The 13,101-nt window shown below is 38.6% G+C and overlaps 1 protein-coding gene across 2 annotated transcripts in view; it reads right to left on the bottom strand.

The window, feature by feature from the left end:
• Window positions 1-13,101, bottom strand: part of TTC27 (tetratricopeptide repeat domain 27) — a 169,338-nt gene that overhangs the window by 47,384 nt on the left and 108,853 nt on the right. For both annotated transcript variants that reach the window (XM_054980541.1, XM_054980549.1), the window contains exons 11-12: window positions 6,378-6,473; window positions 1,119-1,241 (exon numbers count right to left, since the gene is read on the bottom strand). In XM_054980541.1, coding sequence (XP_054836516.1) covers window positions 1,119-1,241; window positions 6,378-6,473 — 219 coding nt within the window. The remainder of the gene's footprint in view (window positions 1-1,118; window positions 1,242-6,377; window positions 6,474-13,101) is intronic.

Genomic DNA, 13,101 nt, shown 5'->3' with positions numbered 1-13,101 from the left:
TTCTCTCTACTGTCTTCTACCATTTTTGTTCTATTTTTAAAATATTTTGAGTTATTGAGTAAGGGAGAATCAGCATGACAAAGTGGTTGGACTATGATCTGAGAAACCTAGGTTTCGAGCTCCATTGAGGAGGACAGGATAAAAAGGTATGAAATAAATAAATCATGGATTAGGAAAAGAAACAGGCTTAGTGGGTGACCTTGAGCCAGTCTCTCTCTCTTTCTCAGTCTAACCTATCTCATAGATTTGTTGTCAGGATAAAATGGAGGAGAGGAGAACGATGTAAGTTGCTTTGAGTGTCCAGTGGGAAGAAAGATGGGGTATAAATGAAGCAAATAAATAAATATTCCACACTGCAACGTTTAAATTGATCAACCTTTACAAATCACAAATACACATACACACAGTTAAGTGGGCAACTATGATGTATATTAACAATCTTTTTGCACAGAAGTTTAAAAGGATCACAACAATTGGGAGGGACAGCTTCAAAAAGCAACAGAAGTAGAAGGACATGGCTGGATTTTGCAACAAGCTGTAAGATCTCGTCACAACAACTGTGCTATCCCTGAAATATTGGACATTACCAGCTGTGGATGTGCGGTCCTATTGAGGTGGGCAGATGGAGTTCTGAAGTTGCCATTTCATCCTTCCCCCCTCTCCCTGCCACTCCATTTTGGGGCCCAATGGACATGACCTGTGGGAAGTTTGGCCTTGGATTTTTTACAATTTTTAGATACCACCTGGCTCAATTCCCTTGCTTTAGCAACCTGAAGCAACCTGTCCTTCATTCACTTCAGCTGCCTTGTCTGGAACTTGACTAGACAGAGGTTGCACCATCATGCTTTCTGGTCCTTTTCAGATTAGGATTCTAGAAAATCTGAAATATTATTCCTTGTGGCAATAATAAAGATCCTTCTGAGAAGCTTTGTATGGTGCTGAAATATTGATGGAAGAAGGTTCTCCAAACTTTGACATTATAATCCTCCTAATGCATGTTCTATTGAAACAAAAAGTTACATGGCCTTTGATATATTACCCCTGTAAACATACACAGTGTAAAAAACACTCAGGACACCAAGATACACCATGTATAGATACAATGATAAATATTCTACCTTTCCATGCTGTCCTGCTCTTTCGTAACAGATAACTACATCCTCCCACATTTCAAGCTTCTCAAAGATCTGAAGAGCTGAACTGGTACATCCAAGGTCAAAGAGTAAGCTTGCAAGCTGGTGCTGTAAAATATATTTTTTAAAAATCAAGTTATGCATTTTCCTTCCCTAGAAAAGCATTTAGCAATGCTTATAATCTTAAATATTTTAAGCCAAGTTTTGAAAGGAACGAGAATTTTAAAAAGCCTTATGCAGCAGCTAAATAAATCAACCTTTAATAATCTACTGAACTTCAAGTTAGCACTAATAATTTTTTGAGGACAATGCGTAAAGAATAGATACAGATTTTTATAAACTGAATTCATTTGAAACTGATTTACCCACATACAAACTATGCATAAGATCCCTTCCAAGTGATCCTTGGGCTACCCATCTATGTGAAGCAGACAGATCATACAAGTGGCCAGCAGCAATTACTAACCTAGCTACATACAGTATTATCACACCAACCCTTCTTTATTTAATTCTATATCCAGAGATGATGTATTTATTTCACTTATATCCTGCCTTTCTTTCCAATGGGGACCCAAAGTGGCTCATATTATTCTTTTTGCCTCCTTTTACCCAAAGATTATAAAGAGAGGTATGGGGTGGAGGTGGCCAGCTTGCCCTGTTTAAACAGCCACCATCAGTCAAAAAATTTTTTAAAATAAAATCTTGAACAACATCTTCCAGGGAATGGATCCCCAACTTTGTTCTAATACCCAACAATGAATTATAAAAAAGCAAGCCTGAAGGTAAATTAAGGCAAAATGGAAGAACAGGACCAAATGCGTTCATAGAGAATTATTCTTTAATATCTAAAGCCGGAACTAACAAAAAAACAAGATAAAAAACACCAAATTACACTGTTGTATCCTAGTACCGTCAAACAGCACAGCTAAGAAAGAGGCACACAGCTGTCCACATTGCAGTTATTTACACGGGGCACTCTCCCTCTATTAGGCAAACATTTAAAAAAATAACTGGTCTGAAAGGTGGTTTGGGTATAAGTTTGTCCTTTCTCTGGTGCTCTTTTCTGAGAATACAAGGTATAGGACGTTATCAAATTCAGTATGGTGTCAGACACCAAATCAGGAACCCAGTGGGTCAGATATGAACTTGTACAATGACAATTCCATCTGGGGAACTGACATTACTGCTCCTGGCCTGGCATATCAAATGACACCTCAGGGTTAATCTTGTGCCACTAGTTGATACAAAACTCTCCAGTGCTGAAGGCAATTTAGCACAGACGGATCTTGTGCTGAGTGCCAGAGATCTGTACAAAAATTGCAACTTAACTGCTTGAAAACCTAAAGCACAATACTGGAACTTGGATCATATACAAATAAATAATTCCTTTGCTCCTGATTTTGACAAGTCAAAGAACAAAGATTTATGCCATTTAGTGTAAGAAGCAGAGAAAGGATGTAAATCTAAATGATCAGAAACCTAAACACTCATTTCAAAGTCATCTTTTACCTCATCCTTACTTATTTATATGCAGTTTTAGGATTCTGATTGTGCTACATTTTGATACATTATATGTGGCTTTACTTGATTTGTTGCCATTAGTGTTTTATGAAACCATTTGGTAGAATCTAAGATGCTTGTGAACATTGCTTTAATTAGAAGATGCTTGTGAAAGATAACTGAATTTGAGAAGTTCTAAATCTTTCTAGCCACATAACACTTAAGTTCACTGTACAGCATCCTGCAGAATAGACTCCCATAACACTGGATGTTCAGCATGGCTAAAGTTGTAATCCTTAAATTATTTGCATGGAACATTAATTTACTATAAAGTCTGATGATTAAGAAGTGAGCCAGAGCCAAACATTTACCCAGTTACATTTTACATGATAGCACCGGCTTTTACATCTCAGCTCTGAGACATTTCAGTAAAGCAACTGCTGTAAGGCTATAAACACAAAATCAACCCAATTTCTATGCATACTAAAAGGCAGAAAAAGGAACAAAACACCTGCAAATGAATATGGGTAAAATTTCAGCTTAAGTAAATTGAAGACAATGGGTTGCATCCAAAGACTGTTAGTGAAGCTATTTGTTCCTTCCACTGGAGGAAAATGAATGAAGTTATTGGGTACAATCCTATGAAGTCTTCAAGATGAGTGCTTCAAGGGGTGTGTGGCATCAACGTGGAGGAGGAAGGACGCTTAATGCAAGCGCTCCATCCCTCCCAACCCCAACATCCCATTTAAAATTGTCACAACAAAACGAAATCCGTAAAATATGGGAAAGCAGATGTCAGAGAAAAAGAAGCATCAGGTAAAAGCGGCAAAAAACTTGCAGGAGTTCTTTTTGAACTGGGAAATAGCAAAGGCATCAGGGAAGACGCTGGGAGAGGAAAACAAAATGGTGGGCACAGTTAAAATCACCGAAGTAAGTTCACTCTCCCAACAAGACAATCTTACTGATTTAATAAAGCAAATGGAACGAAACTTACTTGACAATATGAAAAAGCTATCGCAGCAATTTACAGCACAATTTGCTGAAATGAAAACTGAAATAAATAAGGCAACTCAAAACGCTAGTAAAGCTGTGGAAATCAGTAATGCAGTTCAGACGGAAGTCAGAGAGCTTCAAAGTACAAACACTCATTTTCAGGAAAGACTATTAAAATTGGAAATGGCTGTAAGGCAGAGAAATGTTAAATGTAGAGGATTTAAAGAAAATATGGATTTAAATGAAGAGTTGTCAAAATTTCTGGCTTCTTGGCTAACAAAGTAGCTGCAGTGGAAAGAGGACGAGGCTCCAAGAATAGAAAACGCTTATAGAGTGGGTCCGTGGAAAGACGGAAAGAAAAAGTTCCCCAGAGATATCATAGTTACATTTCAGGATGGGAACATTAGAAAAAAGATTCTTGCAGCAGCCAAATTGAGGGGAGCATTGGATTATAACGGAACCCCAATATTGATCCTCACAGACTTACCATCAGAAGTACTGAACAAAAGGAGAGAACTGAAAGGAGCAATGAAGCATTAAGGAATGCCCAAATAAGCTATAAATGGATCAACCTTGTTAACCTAAAAGTCTCCCATCAAGGCAAAATGTTTAGAGCAACAGACCAAGAATCTGGAGCAGCACTTCTTAGAGCTGTTGGAATTGAAACCACAACAGAAGTGGAGAGAAATACACAGAAAAGAAGAATGTCAACTGCTTTATCTCCCTTTAAAAACAGTAAAATACCAGTTCGGTGGAATTAACTGATTAATCCCAACACTTAGGACATAATATCTATGTTGTGAAAAGAAAAAAGCATTTAATCAAGACTTCATAGGGAGTTGGGGTGGTGGAGGGATAGGAGGGTATTGCATTTAGTCCCCATTGTCTATTTCTGTTCTCGGAATTAGTTATTACACGAATAACCTGTGAGGTAAATAGCTACAGGTCACTGAGTTCAGAATTGTCTGTATGTTGTGGGGGGGAATTGAAAGAAATGGGGGAGGGGGATTGGAAGGACTTTAGAATTAATGGTTGTAAACTAGCTTTAGGGGAGGAAGAGGTAAGGGGGGAGGGAAGGAGGGTTTATTCTAGCATAATTGATGTGTTTTAATAATAGTTACAAATTATTGTCTTTTCTTATTACCATCTCTAAGTATACTGCTAAAGTTTGACTAACAATTTATGAAACACTATTTTAATTATTCAATAGAAAGAAATCTTGTGTGATATGATAATATATCACTATGAATACTTATTTACTAATATTTGGAATTGTTATCGCAAATATCTTTGTAACTGTTTTTATTTGTTAAGCATTATTACAATAAAAATATTTTTTAAAAAAAGATGAGTGCTTCAAGTAAGTTTTGCATCTTTCTCCATAAGAGAATTGTGAATAACTGAATAAACTTTAATTAATTATTGCAGGGTCAGCAACTACTATGTTTGCGTGAAGGGCTACTGTCTGACACGCCAATGCATCAATGTAACCCTGCCCTGATATGCTGGCAGAAAAGTTTTGTGTGGCAGTTTAAAGACACTGCCAGTTAACTACAGCCTAGGAATAATGAAATAATTTGTACTGTTGATATTAATTTATCAGCTATCTACACCATTCACACATGAAGAGGCCAGGTCAGAAACACATGTACCTCAGTTTAGAATTCAGCACATTACGACATCATGTTTGCGGTCAGACAACATGAAAACTTCGGGGCGGGGGAGGGGGGGGGTCTTGACGGCAATGAACAGAAAGTGGTTGCTGTACTCATGAGTTCCTTACTTCTTTCTGCGCAAAACACAACTGAAAACTTTCTGGATGCCTTGAGCTGAACTCCGCTGGCTGGGGCATCTAAACGCAGGTACCTGGACACATGGAAATTTGCTTCCTCCCCACAAACAAGAATTCAACTATGGTTTAGAATCCCAGCTCAAGAGATGGACAAACTCAAGTTTGTTGAGACATCTGCATTTGAATGCCACAGAAAAGGGAGTTTGACTGAAGATTTTGGAAACCAGGAAGCTTTCCACCATTCTCCATGCATGGAGACAAATCTACCTGCTATGAAGGAATAATTCTTTGCAAGAATTATTTGCATATAATAATTATGATGTTAAGTATCAGAAAAAAAATGAATGTAATAATTATGACATTACATATCAGGGAAAAAATGGATATACCACCAGCACTGCTTAGAGCATAATATTGCAGCCAAGATCAATAAATCACCACTGTATCTATTGGTGAGAAAATTGGTTTGGCCAGAAAAGGTACAGAGGCAGAAATCCAACACTGGGCTTTCCATACTGGAAGGACTGAGAAACTGAACAAAGAATAAACAAGCTAACAAAAATACCATTAGTAAGAATGATTTCTTCTGTGTCAGAAAACGAAGCATACATTGCAAAGCTTGAGACAGAAAAGTCTCATGGTCACAGGTTTCTATTATTCTAGATTTTGCGGTCATATGTCATCACTGAATACTGTTAAGGCATAGTTTAAATCATTACTGCATCATGACTTAATGAGTAAGTATGAAGGAAATGTGTACTTTAAAGTATTCTTATGCGGTAAGATATCCAAGTTCTGCTTCAGAAGTTGATTTATTTAGGAAAAATTGGGGAGGGGTATCTAATACTGAAAGAAATGTAGAAATTTCCCTTCTGAGACATTTTGAAATTTTACAAAATCAAATTCTAAAATCAATGTGTACCCCACTTAAAGTTATACACACTAGTGCTATTTTGTACCTGTATAGTCCAGCGTGGAGGAACGTGGCAACTATAAAAAAGTTTCATACGTTCACAAACTGATGTCTTCTTGTCTTCAAATTGATCTGCAAGAGCCTGAAAATACCAAACATGTTATAAGTTGCCTCAAGAACATTTTATTGAGAAGCAAGATAAACATATTCCAAATAACTAAATAGAAAAAGAAATTTAAGACTGCTTACTGTAGCGAAACTCTGATTAAGATATGTTTTGCGTACTCTATTTTAGTAACTCCTGTAGTGCAAAATCTTACTGTTCCTTTGACCCTGTTACCCCCCCCCCTTCTTTCTGTACCCCTCTTTATTCTGGAAAAAAAAGACTGCTTACCAGTGGAACAAAATTAAGCAAATTTGGCTGAATAAAATTCATAAGGCTTATAAAATAAACCACTTCATATACATTAAAACAGTCAGAACTGAGGGATTCCTTGCCTCAAAGAGCACCTGACGAGTCCTAACTTGGTACTATAACATGAGGGGTAACGAAAGGTTTCTATAGTTTGTCACACAAACTTGATGAACTTAACATTTAAAGTTTACAAAATAACAGCTTAAAAAGATGCGATTTATTTCCATTTTCAACAGAGAATGTGGTTTTGGATTCAAACACCTGCTTGCACAACTAGAAGGCACTTCTGTTTGACCCAAGGGGATGTCCACATATTGCAAGTGCAGGCCTGATGCCACATCTCAAGCACTTTCCCAAGAGTCCCCTGACTCTCAGAAGCAGCTTTTCAAGGGGTACAATCAGAGGTCCCAAACCTACTCCTCAGACAGCACAATTCCACCTGCGATTCTCTGGAGTTCATTCACAGAGTTTAGTTCAACTTTGTAGCCATCTGGCCCACAAGCTTCCCTACCTGCTACCTCATTGTGCAGTGAAAAGTTCACTAATATGCTACTAAAGATTTCTAAAGAGAATGCAGTTCTCACATTGACTTCCTCAGTGCTTCTGAAGGGTAGGGCACTAGCTTAACAACTTGTCGAACAAACAGCAGTTTGTTCACAATGAGCAAGAGCTTAACGGGCTCATGTAGGTCTCAAAAGTAGCTTACTACAGCTTACTACATATAATGGAATAGAGGGGTGGTTTTTTTAAAAACAAGTCTCAGGTACTCTTGGGCTCATGATTCATGAGCTGTATTCATGGTTCTTTGTATCCTAGAGTAAGAGCTACTGAACCATCATTATATATTATGAAAACACCATTCACACACCTAAACATAAGGTGACTTTCAAAAGTGAAAGATCATCCACCATAGATTTGAAAATTTTACTTATTTTTTTTATTGTATTGTATAACTTAAAATGATACAAGATTAACATTTAGGTATATATTTTTTAAAAGTCCATGAACCACTTTTGTCAAAATATATGTAGCCTTAATAATCCCAGTTGAAATCTTGTTTGTGTGCTGTGAAATGTTAAATGCCTTTAAAATAAACATCAAATTTATTCCTCATGAATACACAAATCCCACAAATTATTATCGCTAAAGATTCATTAGCAATCTGATCAATAAAGATGGCTTTCAGATTATTAAAGCAGCAGACAGAACATTTCAAATCATCAGACATCAATACAGACATCAACATAATTCTCTAAGATTAAATCTCAAGGGGCCTGGGGACTCAAGAAGTTGGTTGGAGTAAATCTTAAATCTTAGTTCCCAGCTGTGAAATGGGGATTGCCATCCATGGGAAATGAAAGAGCACAGGGTCACTGTGGATTTTTCGCCCATGGGTATTATTAACCGAACAGTAAAACTAGCATTGGGTCATTTATTTTTATTTAAGACATTTTTAGTGTGCTTTTTTCCAATGAAGGATGAGGCAGATAATGAGAGGTTAAAAATTTCAAATCAATTTAAGAATAACCTAAATACTAACCACTTCCAGAAAATACATAACCAATCTACTAACCAAATAATCTCTCAAAACAGTATTCTCCTTATACTGTTTCCTAAAACTTAAGATGAGCCGGGGGGGGGGGGGATGTCCTGTTATATTTAGAAAGGCCAGTCCACAATGCAGATGTGTTGGAGTTCAAACTGTAATAGTTTTAACATGCTCAGGTGAGGGAGAAGACAGGAGCTGCTGCGTGGGTTCACAATGAGAGAGATGTACGTGGATTCAAGTATGTGGATTCCAGGCCATTAACATTTTTAACAGTAAAAACTAGCACTGAACTCTAAATCAAACAGATACCGTATTTTCACAAAAAGACAACTTGCTAAAAAAAGAGATGTCAATACATCAGAGTAGGTTTCTCTGAATTTAAGATGACCACCCAAAAGAGGAGAGCCAGTCAGCTAGCCAGCATAAGATGTCCTGCTCCCACAAGCCTTTATCTTCCACTAGCCCTCTCTCCATCCTTGATAACCGCCTGTTGCTGCTTCGTCTCACCCTTTACTTTCCACTCCTTAAAAAGCAGCACTTGTCAGCTGCTACAATTCCTCTACAAGATAATAAGTGCGCTGCCTGCCTCCTCAGCTCAGTGCTATGCAAGAACTCTGGGGTAGTCTTTGCAGGGCTTGACATTGGTTGCGGCTTATTGGTACTTATGGTGCTACCCCAAGGGTGACTGGATGAATATAAGGTGGAGCCGTTTTGCTGTTCCCATTACACATCCCTCTATGCCTGTAGCTCCCCTTCCCCAGCCTTTCTATTGACTCCACTTCCTTCAGCACAGCACAAGTCAGCTGTCTTCCTTCCCACTCAGGAAGGGCCTCTCTGTATATGGGGCAACTAGGTTGTGCAGGCTGCTTCCATCTGCCTCCCCAGTGGATGGATTCTAACCTACCTTTCCATTCAAGCTATTTACTTTTGCTCATGGAGGGGCAAAGGAGTAATTTTTTGCCAAGTCTTCTCTTCTGCAACTTTGAGCTTGGTCACAAACTGTGCAAAGGATGAAAAGCCACCCAGCAATACTTCCAGAATGTGGGACCCAGCTGAAGGAAGGCACATCCTGTTGCCTCTCTCTGCAAGCTGTGGGAGTAGCAGCCCCCCAAGCCTACCAGTAATAGAATGGGGGCAACTTTCTGAGTTGAAGACCCCCCTTTTTAAAAACCCCAAATGTAAAAAAATCGTTTTAAAGTTAATTTGCTAGTAATTAAGCAGATACATTTTGCGTCAACTGAAGTTTCCAAGTTTGTTGTCAAGAATAGGTTCATATGAAGTATATTACAATAATATGGTCTCAAGGTCACTGTACTATGAATTAGCACTGCTGATAACACTAATACACTAATCACTAATCTCCAAACGAAATGAAGTTGAAAAAAAGAACTTTTAGCCACAATACCCTGCTTTCCATTAAAAAAACTTGGGTCCAACAAAACACTAAGGCTTGGGTTCTAACCTGCCTTTTCATTCCAACTATTTACTTCTGTTCATGGAGAACAGAACAGTCTCCCTTCTCACTGCAGCACTCTACTTCAACCTCCATGTGTCATGTATGCCAGCATACCTGCCAATATTGTGTTCAACTGTTTGTGCTGATCTTAAGTGTTTGCTGAAGTTCTATTCTGTTATATCATCTGAGAGTGTGTAAACTGCTAACATGAAATGTACAGGAGCCGGTGGGGCCTCTCTGTTATCTTTTGAAAATATTTTCTTTCATTTTTGTAGCAAGTGTCCTTGGATGCAAGCTGCGGGCAGCGAGCGATGTATCTTTTCTCAGAGACGGGGATGATTTCACTTTGTACTCTGTCTAGCCTAAACTAAACAGTTCCCATGTAACTCCTTTGGGTTTTCGCGCCAGAATGTCAACGGACTCGAAGGGCGGGAAGTTTCCCTATATTTAGTAATGCCTTTGTTTGAATTGTCACTTCTGCCAATTGCTACCTTTGTGTGAACACCTTGGACTGTATGGAAGTTGCTTCAACTGGAATGCCTGTGTGTTAACTGTGGAGAACTTGAAGGGACCTAACTGCCAGGGACTGACACCATGATGTTTTGGGGTGTCCAGTGACACAATTTCAAGGGTTAAAAAAAGAGACTGCAGTGACAGTTTCTAACCACATCAGTCCAGGGATCTCTTCAGAGATAACTGCATTTGACTGGGTAGGGAAGATCTATCCCCTTTCTTTGGCCCAAATGGGAATCTGCACCAACTTCCCAAACTTCCTTGCCAACTTTCTCCCAGTTCTCCTGTCTGTGTTAAATTGCTGTCAGTCAGGGCTGAATCCCAAAAACTGTCAGTACTTGACTCCTCTCAGTTAGGGCTGAAATCAGACTCCCCCCTCCCCAGCATCTGGTTCAGAAGTCTTTCTCTGTTCAGCTCCTGCTACCCAATCAGATTCTTTGGAGTAGCCTGTCATTCAAGGCTCTCTTTTTCTTTTAAGAATTAACCCTTCATAGTTCTTCAGCTGTCTGTACAGCACTTCTAGGCTTTTAAAGAGTACAGTCCAACACAGAAGCCAAGAGGGGCAGCAGAATTAATGTTGAGGCATTCTCCCTATTAATCTGCAATCACAGCTCATCCGGAGCAACAAAGGTAGTCAAGGGCAGGTGAATCATCCAGGAAACTCTGCAGCTGCTCTGCCTCCACCCTTGCAATTTCTTTCCTAGGAAAGGCAAGTTTGAAAATGGCCTATAATTGGCTACTATCTTTTTATCCAGAGCGGGATTTTTTTTTAGAAAAATAGGAAGTTGATTACAGCCTTCTCAAAATCTCCAGAAAATCCCACTCAATATGACAATCATTTACAACACTTATTAAATGTTCCCTCATCTTAGCCCTACAAGATTTTATCAGTCAGGATAGGAAATGGGCCAATTCACATAGGGTAGACTTCATAGCCCTTACATAGCATCCAGAAGCCACATCAGTTACCATCAATTGCTTGTTTGGATCCAACTCCTAAACTGGGTAACCACATCACCCACTCGATTCTCTGCCTCTCTCAATGTCCCACATCTGACTTGAGCTCATCACCAAGCTGGACTTGCCAGATGAATAACACAGAGACAGGCAACACCATGGGACAATGAGTGAAGGGGCTAAGGATCCTGCTGAATAAATCTTTATAGTTTTACTATGCTAAACTTAAATAAAATGTAGCCTGTTTCTTGCTCAGATTCATTTTCAGTGAATGACTATATCTACTAGCTACTCTGGTTCCCTGTAGTTGCAAACCTTATGCAGAAACAGTAATTCAAGGAAATGATCCTGTGATTAAAATGCTGTCTCCCATAATACTACTGGACAACTGAGTACTTAACAGTAGCTCATGCTTTTTAAATAATGGGGTGGTATTTGGAAGCATAAGGCATTTCCTTGGATGCTGTTAGCATTAAATTAATAATATAATTATCTGGATCCCCAGAAAAAATATTTGGTCTGGGTAACTAGAAACAGCTTTGTAAAAATGTGCATGTTATTACAAAGCAAAACAATGTTTTAGAAACAACCAAACAGCAACTATATGCCACTTATAAGAGTAAGAAGATTAAAGGCTCTTGCTATAAATGAATGTAATTGACCAGAACAGCCTCTGTAATGTACTATAGATGAAGTACTTTCAAGGATGTTCTGGGATAAACAGATATGAGAACAACACTCCTTTGTAGACAAGTTGGGCTGCAAGCTCCTCTCTCTCTCTCTCTCTCTCTCTCTCTCTCTCACACACACACACACAGAAAGAGAGAGAATTAAAACTAGAATTTCATGCCTGGGGTAAATGTAGCTTCATTTCAATGACGGATTCAGATTAACCATAGAGAATTTTAACTACTGATTTGGCAATTAGGAAAACAGCCAGACTGACTGACTAACCTAAAGACTGAAGTCCAATTATAGATTGGGCAGTCAGAACACAAGTACAAAGCAGTCTTCATCCCACCTCCCCCCTAAAATAAAATATATCTATTATTTTCTAGAGGCTGCATCTATAAATTGCTGTGGTTTAATCTCTGCACTCAAAATGTGTTCTTTATAGATTCAACCAAAGATAACAATGAACTGTAGATTTTGCTAGAGGCCTATCTGCCCCTCCCCCCACATTGGTCACATTGTTCATGGAGGCCACTAACAGATTATTTCATCTCAAAATACAAGATGGACTTACTAGGTAAGACAAGCCATCCATCTAGCTCAGTGGCCTGTTCCATATGCCTCTTTGGAAAAAGGTAACAAAACAAGGAATACAATATTTTATCAGATATTATTAACAGATTAATTTGGGGAATTGTTCAATTTCATTTATTAAATTTATATCCTGTCCTATGTTCTGAAAGTCCTCATGACTTAAAATTAAACACAGTCTAATAAAAAGTTATGATTAAAAAAAATTACCAACAAAGAGTCAGGATCACTTCCTGAAGGTGACCCTGCTGAGAAGGGTCTTGGCCAGCCTTCTAAAGCATCTGGATTGTCAAACCTTACTAAAGAATCTATGTCCATGGGAGAAGTGCCACTATTAAGAAGGCCATGCTCTCTGTTACTTTTTTGCTATTTGCAAGGTAAGCATCCAGATCAGCACCCTGTTACTCTAACGCAGTTGTGAATTAGTTAGCCCAGAGGAATCAGAGGGCCACAATCTTATACATGAATAGCCAAATGACCCTGATCTAAGGATACCTAAACCCAGAGACTGGAGCCATGAACAGGCAAGGCAGACCTTCCTACACACCTGAAAGATGCCCCAGGTTTGCAGAAAATTCTGCAATCTAAAAAAAAAACATTGAGGGTTTTAAAAAAAT

This window comes from Eublepharis macularius, chromosome 1 (genome assembly GCF_028583425.1).
Source record: "Eublepharis macularius isolate TG4126 chromosome 1, MPM_Emac_v1.0, whole genome shotgun sequence".
Lineage (NCBI taxonomy): Eukaryota > Metazoa > Chordata > Lepidosauria > Squamata > Eublepharidae > Eublepharis > Eublepharis macularius.
This window is presented reverse-complemented; position numbering and strand designations above follow the sequence as displayed.